Here is a 9116-nt window from a genome sequence, read left to right as displayed (position 1 = left end):
TTCACCATTGTGATGGGCTGTGTGCTGTCACCTCAACATCACTGTCCCCTCCTTCTGTAGTGTCCTTTGCACTGCAGGGGAGCCAGAAACTACATTTTCCAGAACCTCCTTTGCTTTCTGGTTCTAAGTCAGTGTGGCCCAAAGAGAAGCATTTCCAGGGGATGGAGGAGGCAGAGAAGGGAGAGGCCACCCTCCCTTGGAGGCCATCCAGGCAGAAGTGTGCACAGGCCCACAGACACGGGCATCGCAGCAGCTTCCAAGATCTCTCACAGGTCACCTGCTTTGGTGTTGTCAACAGCCTAGACAGCTGGTGACAGTTCCTTGAGACTCACTGCGTCGGTGCTGCAGGCTGAGGTGACAGGAGCTTCCTGGGTGCTTCCAGATTCTCACAGGCTCCTGGGCCAGCTCCCAAGATCCGCCCAGGGCGGTACTGCAGATGCACCTTCCCTCACCTGCCCTTCTGACGCTCGGTGGAAGCTTCTGACTCCCCACATTGAAACCCTTTATGCTTACATCATCAGGTGGTTGTTTTCCTGACTGAACCCAAATAGAAAGGTTAAAATACTTGAATTTAGCATTAAGAGAAAAACAGGTTTCCTACATGTCTTAACTTAGTGAAAGAGATAATGCTTCACTGAGTCTACTGACTTTGTTAAACGCAGATGAAATGAAGAAAGATGAACCTGCAGGTTTACGTCAGGCAATTTCTTTATTTCCTGTGTGACAGTATTTTGAGGACACAGATTCCTAAAAAAGTGGGGGAAATGGTTTTCTCTTCACTGATTGATGAACTATGTCTGGACAGTCATTAAGCAGAAATGTGATGCATTCTGTCAAGGAAGTGGTCCAGTGTAACACTTTCAGGCTCCTGTGGGTGCCAATCTTGCTGTATTTTCTTGCTAAGAAATACAAGGTCAAGCTGCTCAAATCTTATGGTGTACTGAAGAGGTCTCGGAGCCAGAGGTCAGTTTTTTGTTTTCCTAAGTGAATTATGAAAATACGCAATTTTTTTTTCCAGGAAAGGATGCCTAATGATGTTCTTTCCCACTAATGAGAAATTTTCATCATATTTAAATGAACTAAAAATGTCATTTAACACATAACTTACCCAAACAACTCTCATCTCCTTCTGAAATTTAATTTTTATTGTAGTAACCTGATCATGTGTAAAAAATAGTTTTGCTTTTCAAAAAATAAATGCTGAATAAGTTACCCTTGTGAATTGCTCTTCATTATAAAGGCGGACAATGACCTTTTTTTCCTTTATATAGCTTTTTTTATTGTGACATTCCTTTTTCTACACGAAGAAACAAATGAAAATCACACCAACTAGAGAAACTACTCTGCATTTTCCTTGTTCAAACCACAGATTAATTTTTGTGGAACAAATTTTCAAAAGTCATTTTTCATTATAAATTTGTCTAGATCGGTATTCAAAACATGATTTTTTGTGTGCAAGATTTTACTTTTTTTTTTTTTTTTTTTCGGTACGCGGGCCTCTCACTGTTGTGGCCTCTCCCGCTGCGGAGCACAGGCTCCGGACGCACAGGCTCAGCGGCCATGGCTCACGGGCCCAGCCGCTCCGCGGCATGTGGGATCCTCCCGGACCGGGGCACGAACCCGTGTCCCCTGCATCGGCAGGCGGACTCTCAACCACTGCGCCACCAGGGAAGCCCGATTTTACTATCTTTTAACAAAAGCAGTGAAGACCCTGAAGAAGGACCCAGTGGCAACGCCTTCCAGGTGCAGTGTTCTCAGTGAGCGACACAGGTACAGCTGCCGGGCACCCAGTGTACTCAGTGGGCCTGACTCCAGAGGCTGCCTCCATGGTTTGCTGTCTCAGATCAAGCTCCATCTGTGTCCATATCTGTATTTTTTTAGGGTTGATCCCATGCCTAGTAAAACAAGCTGCATTATGTTGAAACGGCACCACTTATTTTTCTACCACTAATCACTGTGCAAAACCAGAACATTTTCTTAATATTTAATGGCCAGTACAACAGCCTAACCCTTCATGCCACACTGTCATTCAGTTTAAGCAAAGAGGCTGGTTAATCTCACTCTGCGTTGTTCAAGTATGTCTTCAGAACACACTAAAATGAACAGTATGTGTCACTTGATAAGGAAAGTTCTTCAGTTTGAGACTCAGTTCAACTCAAACAGATTCAGATATGTTGACAGTCATGAAAGTAAGCATCACTCTTTCAAAGAGATTCTAAAACTCACCTAAAGAAAAACTTTGTTAAGAACTTAAAAAAAATTGGCTACTGTATTGTTTTTCATTTTATTTTTTCTAATCAAGACTACTCTTTTGTGGAAAAAATTGAATTTTGATGACAAGCAAAGCAGCTTCTACCTATTAGCGGCAAAACCTTTTAAGATTGCCAAAATAAAAACTTTTGAGTACGCCAGTACTCCAGCAAGATGCAGAATGGTGGCCATGTGGTTACATCTCCTCTGTCGAGACTGCAGTGGCAAAAGTGTGAGGTAAGTATCAAGTCCCACGGAAGCAGTTCTCCTGAAATAAAACTATCCAGACACTTTTTAAAATCATCTTTATTTTGGTTGCAAAGATACAATTTACTTAGTTACTTAATATTTTATTTGTTCCCATTTGAAGTCTCATAGCTTGCCATGTAAAACATTGCCTTCACTATCAAACTGCTATATAAGAACATTATAAAATACAAACTATAAACTAAGATAATCTTCTTTACAGTATTCAGATTAGTGCATTAAAACAACATTGATTAAAAAAGGCAAGTGAGTTAAGTGGCGAACATCCAATTCCCTTTCTAATGAAGGATGGTACAAAATGGTATGAAGGGAAAGAGAATTTTAAGTGTTAGGTGCTCAAAAACGGTAACTGTGGGAAAGTTACTTCCCAAAAGTAATCTTTATTATTCTACAGGACATAAGAGAAGGTAATTAATTTTCCATCATAACAGCTGTGGAAATACACAGCCGAATACAAGTTGGGATCTTTAGAATTCTAATACAATAGGTATTGATCTGTCATACTCTTCCTCCAAATCACATTAAACATTTATAGTGACCACACAATCCCCTGCAAACGAACGTAAGACTTAAACAGAACCCATATAAAAACAATCTATCCTTAGTATCTTACTAGCCAATCTACAGCAAATGCTTACTATATACACATCAGGAGTAAGAGATATACTAGGAAGTTATTCACTGATTTCATTCAGAATAAACAAGGGTCTTAAGAGAAAAATAACAGTAAAAGTTAAATAGACAATTTGTGTTGCTGTGAACTAGATAAAAACAAAACTCCAAACACAAACATATATGTTAATTTTTAAAGTTATTGACAATACTTCCTCTGCTGGCCCAAATCAAAATTAAATTTAAGATTTGTAATTGAAGTAACACAAACGTGGGTGCATGTTACACTGTGACAGAGAGGTGCACACAGAACACACACACACCTTTGAATTTACTAATCCCCAAAACTAAGTCAACAGGATAAATAAATTATAAACGAAAGGCATATACAATGTGGGCAAAAAACTAACAGTTACTAGGTCGAAAAGCATGAAGCTATGCCAGCAGTGATATTTAAAAAAACTTTCAGTATTAGAAAATATCAGATTTAATCCAAAGAAAATTTTCCCCCAAATAAAAACAGCAAAGTATGGGAACCATCCTTTAAGCAACAGCTTTAAAATAATAACAATTAAAAAAAACTACCATGATTAAAGGACTCTTCCTACATAATTTACATAGTGTAGTGCAATACTGTGCTCCTTTATAACCTTAGCCTTTCACTCCCCATATGATGAGAGCGATGATTACAACTCCGATAACAAGGGTAAAAATGATGATGCACAGGGTTTTCCTGGATTTGCGCTGCAGATGTGAAAAAACAAAAACATGTTTACAGATGTAGTGGAGCACCTCTATAGCAAGTGAAGATCATTTGGTTCATTTCTAGAGTAAAATCAACAGTAATTTATTGCCCTCATTTTGGGCTATATTTTTTTGCTTTTCAATACATATAGCCCTATGATTTCAAAAAATATTCTTCTTGAATTAATGGTATAATTCAGGGGGTCCTTCTGTTGGTACTTTTTCTAGATGTGTGGTTGGGCTTAATTTAAAAACGATACAGAGAAATAAAAATTAATAACTTGAGCAACAGAGTTTACCTATGTGTGAAAACAAAAAACAGCTTAAAGGAAGATAAAAAAAGCAGAAGGTAAATATTGGTCTTTGAAAGCAGAATTTTCCAACAAGAGAACTTAGAACTCATCTCTTTCAATTTCGTCACGAAAGGCAGGAAGAATATTTAATTACCCTAATGGTTTACCCTAATTTATTTACCAGCAAAATTAGCTCCCCAGCCCAAGCTGAGTTAGTACAGGACTGGCACAGATTCATCTGCTTTCACCAGTCTTTTAAAGAAAGAGGGTGGATGGGGAGAGGTTTTGGTTGTACGTGTTCCTGCTGGCCTGATGCCTGGTTCCTAGGCATCAGGCCAGGCCAGAGGCCTTCTAGGAGGCTCCTGGGGTAGGGAGGGCCACGTGGTTGGGGATTTAGGGGCTGGCCTCACTCAAAGCTGACGAAAGGCAGAATATATGAGTCCCTTCTTTAAAGTGGCAAGAAAACTTCCCTTCTCATCCAGACACCTACTCTCTATTCCCTTTATCCAAACCTCATAGAATTTTAACCAGGAAAAACTTTAGACAGTAGTTTGTCTCTTCCTTTTATAATAAGGAAATGGAGAAAGAGAAAGGGAAAATATCTTGCCCCATGGTCATACTGCTAGTGATTATCAAAAAGAGGATGGTTCCTTTCCACTGATGACTTGTCTACTGATCACACTGCTTGGGTGTGGGTTTATCTCTGGGCTTTCTATCCTGTTCCACTGATCTATCTTTCTGTTTTTGTGCCAGTACCATACTGTCTTGATTACTGTAGCTTTGTAGTATAGTCTGAAGTCAGGGAGCCTGATTCCTCCAGCTCCATTTTTCGTTCTCAAGATTGCTTTGGCTATTTGGGGTCTTTTGTGTTTCCATATAAATTGTGAAATTTTTTGTTCTAGTTCTGTGAAAAACGGTTGGCAATATTTATTAAAGTAGACTTATTAATTTCCCAAATCATTCCCATCCTTGAATATGAATGGAAACTGCATTCAAAATCTCTCAACATTCAAATAAACTATAAAACACAAAGAGCTAAATAAATTCTAATACATTTAAAATATAAACGTTAAGAGTTTTGCTCCATTATTCATTCCTGGCCCAGCTGTAGCTTTCTATATTTCTCCAATGGCTTGTATATCTCACAGCTACATGCAGGAATCTTTTTTCTTACAAAGTAGAAAAATTTGTAATTTACTTTGTGTCAACTAGAAGTAGCATAAAATTTACAAAAAGAATATGTTCCTGACTCTGAAATTATCCTGAAAACTACTTATACTTTTCAGTATTCCATATGGCCATCTAATTTTTCAACAGAATATACTCTGCATATATTAAACACAGTTCAAGTTTCAATCTCATCATGCCCATGTATTTTCCCCAGATTCCACCTGGTTACCGCAGACCCATGTGTAACGTGCCTTCATCAACAATGAGAGCTGTTCCCCTAGAGTATCTTTTTTCCTGGGGCACCCTCTCCAGCGTGCGGTGGTGAGGTCCTGTGGTGCCATGGTGATGAAAGCATTTTCCACCTTCCTTTATGTTCATGGTCCATCCAAACTATTTAGAAGCACTGCACCGTATTTTGCAGAGGCGTAAGTTTAATATCAAGGCTGCCAAGTGGGACTGTTGGGAAGCTGCTCTCTTTCCAGCCCTTGTGTTGCATGGCTCTTTCCTCATCCCTCCAGGGCCAGGGATTAAGGATGGGGGCAGCTCTTGCTCTGGAGGTACAACTTGGAAAGATGTGTTCCTTTTCCCCAGGGTGGCTATAGGCCTTCCCTTCCACAAGGAAGAGTAAAAGTAAAACTTGGGGATATATCTATATCCCCCTGAAGTCCAAAAGGAAAACGAAATTACATGGAATCCCAGTCACTGATGAATCCTGCTAAACACTCTGAGCAGCTATAACTGTTGGTATTTACAGATTACTCTGTGTGTGTGTGTGTGTGTGTGTGTGTGTGTGTGTGTGTGTGTGTGTGTGTTCAACTATTCATGAATGACACCTACATTCTAGGACATGGTGACATTAGCTATCCTGAGCTGCATATCTGAATCTCATACACAAAGACAGTAAACATGAGTTACTCTGTCGGTGAGCACAATTGGTTGTATAACTCAGCATCCTCTATATGCACTGATTTGTCCAGTGAAAAAAATGGCATTGAAACTAAAGGGAACTTCTAAGATCAGTGAGAAAAGTGAAAAGCAATTTAAAAATACCTAGGATGGTGATAATATCTTAGAAATTTTATAAGAAGGTAATAAGTTTCTGAGAAAATAATTATGAACAACTACATCAACAAAAAAAAAAAATGAAGTTTTAAAAGGGAAATCAAATGCTAGGGTGGTATTTAGGGGTTCCCAAAGAGCCTGGGCTTATCTTTGTTAAATGTCAAAGATCTACATATTAAGTGATATATTAATAGTTCATGGTGCTAATATTTGTAATCCTTTATATATACTTATATTTGACTCATACCTATGGATTCCCTATACTAACCTGATTCACTTAAGAAATCAGTTCATTCCTGGTGAAGAGTCTGCTGAATGCTGACAGAATACCCACTGGTCAAGGACACTCACTCTAAGCTAATATAATTTCCACAGGACCTGAAGAGATCTTTCTGGGACAAGGATCTTTGCCTCTTTAGTCCATAGTATCATTGACAAAAAAGTAAGGTAGAAGGGAACAGCAAGAAACAGAAGGAAATCGCTATCAAAGAGGTTTCTGGGTTGAAATGTCAAAATGACATCGGAGACCAAAAGTTGTCAGAAAAGACTGGAGTTGTGTACTGCTCCCCTCACGACTCTAAACTTCCCATCCCTGTGGGCACAACACTGGTTCAAACCTGAGAACAGACAGGCTACATACACGCAGTTTGAACTGACTGGCATATTTCTAGCCTGTCTTCCATGGTATTTGGAATTTTAACATCTCCAGCCACTTTAAACCTGATTTTACACACACACACACACACACACACACACGTTTAAAAGTCTGAGTTATAAGACAATTTAGCACAGTTAATATTACCTGATAGTCTGCCGCCCTTGACAGCTGCTGGTTTGCTTGCTGGACGTGCACCTCAGCATTTTCCACATTGGCTTCTATGCTATCTTTAAAATAAAACACACACACAAAGCGGGTGCTGATGCTCTAGTAACAGAGCTGTATCAATCACCAGATTTTATTCAAGGTAAGATTAAGCATGTTCACTATTCAAAGGTTAACATTAATAGTGTATGGGTAAGGCTGAATTTTTTTTTTTTAGTGATACTACTTCTCAGGTGATCTAAACAATACTGAAGAATTTGAAGGAAAGAAACTTGATTATCTTCATTATAGTGCACTCCAGTTCTACCTGGTAACACCCAAAAGTACGTCACCAGTACCTGCATTCTGTGATGGCCAACTCAGCAGCAAGCAAGGCATCTGAACTTTGGTTTAGGGTAAATACAGAGAACTGAAAACCGTCATCTGCTGGGCGGCCCTCATCAACCTAGGCTGAAACCTAGGCTCCCTGAGGGTCCCCAGAGCCTTCCCAACTGGTGACAATTTCCTCCCCCCCTCCTTTGACCTGGGGGTGGAACAGGTGTCAGTCTGTAGGATGGGTGACCACTGTTTCCTCCTCCTCCCTGCCGACTTTCAGTTTTAGAGCTAATGCTGTCCAACTCATTCAACCCTCCTTGCTGCAGACATCCACAGATGTCTTTTCTTCTCATTCTTTGAATATTTTAGCCCCTGAGTCACTGATGTTCTTTTCAAGGCTTCTACTGTCCTACATATCGGTGATTTCAATATCCAATTGCTCACCCTCTAGTACCCAGGCCTCTCAATTCTTTGTTTTTCAAAGACTTTGCCTGTGGCGCTTTCTGAGCCACCCACATCCGTGGTCACACCCCAAACCTGTCATTACCAATAACTGCAGCTTCTCTATCATCTATCATCTATCTCTATCATCTCTATCATCTCCGTTTCATCTCTATCATCTCTGTTTCATCTCTATCATCTCTATCATCATCTATCTCTATCATCTCTATCATCTCCGTTTCATCTCTATCATCTCTGTTTCATCTCTATCATCTCTATCATCATCTATCTCTATCATCTCTATCATCTCCGTTTCATCTCTATCATCTCTGTTTCATCTCTATCATCTCTATCATCATCTATCTCTATCATCTCTATCATCTCCGTTTCATCTCTGTCATCTCTATCATCTCCGTTTCAGGTGTCACTCTCTGATTACCATCTGCTACCTTTAGAGTTCTCGCCTTCTAAGACCCCAGCTTTAGTGATCCTACCACTGTTTCACTGCCCCTCACATACTTCATGTCCTCACTTTCCTCTTCCCTAGCCTAGACTCCATATACACAATCATCTGTCACTGGTTTCTTGCATTTATCCTCAGCCCTCTTCCCTCCTACTGTGGTCACAGTTAGGTGACAAAACCCCAACCTGTCCCATGCAGCTGAACATGGGTGCAAAAAAGAATCACCGTGATGACTTATTTCACTTTAAATTCTTGACTGCACAGCACGCCTGCCTCGTCTCCCCAATTCCTGGAACACTAAGTCACACTTCCTCCTCTCTCCCCTAACTTCTCATGCCTCGTCACGCATTGTCATTCTCCACCAGTGACCTTATTTCTAGATCACTGAGACAACAGGAACAACCAGAAGACACTTCCACAATCTCCTCTGACCCTACCCACCACCACATGCAACAGTCTCTGTGCTCGGACTTCTCTCCCGTGGTTAGGGAGGACATGCCCACACTCAGCGAGAGCCAACCTCCCCATGCGCGTACTTTATCCCATTCCTTGTTGTCTAGCTCAAAGACCTCAGGCCAGCTATTTCCTCCCTCTCACTATCAACACTTCTTTCCCATCAATCCTATTGCTGCCATCTTAAAAACACACAAACAAACCCCCAACCCCCTCATTTATG

The 9116-nt window shown here is 40.3% G+C and overlaps 1 protein-coding gene across 3 annotated transcripts in view; it reads right to left on the bottom strand.

The window, feature by feature from the left end:
• Positions 1-1589: 1589 nt before the first annotated feature.
• Positions 1590-9116, bottom strand: part of STX7 (syntaxin 7) — a 48891-nt gene continuing 41364 nt past the window's right edge. For 2 of the 3 annotated variants that reach the window (XM_024759151.1, XM_024759152.1), the window contains 2 exons: positions 7201-7283; positions 1590-2529 (listed from right to left, as the gene is read on the bottom strand). In XM_024759151.1, the coding sequence (XP_024614919.1) occupies positions 2353-2529; positions 7201-7283 (260 nt within the window). In that variant the 3' untranslated portion in view covers positions 1590-2352. The other variant, XM_024759153.1, reaches the window with a different exon arrangement.

This window comes from Neophocaena asiaeorientalis, unplaced genomic scaffold (assembly GCF_003031525.2).
Source record: "Neophocaena asiaeorientalis asiaeorientalis breed wild unplaced genomic scaffold, Neophocaena_asiaeorientalis_V1.1 scaffold5, whole genome shotgun sequence".
Classification (NCBI taxonomy): domain Eukaryota; kingdom Metazoa; phylum Chordata; class Mammalia; order Artiodactyla; family Phocoenidae; genus Neophocaena; species Neophocaena asiaeorientalis.
This window is presented reverse-complemented; position numbering and strand designations above follow the sequence as displayed.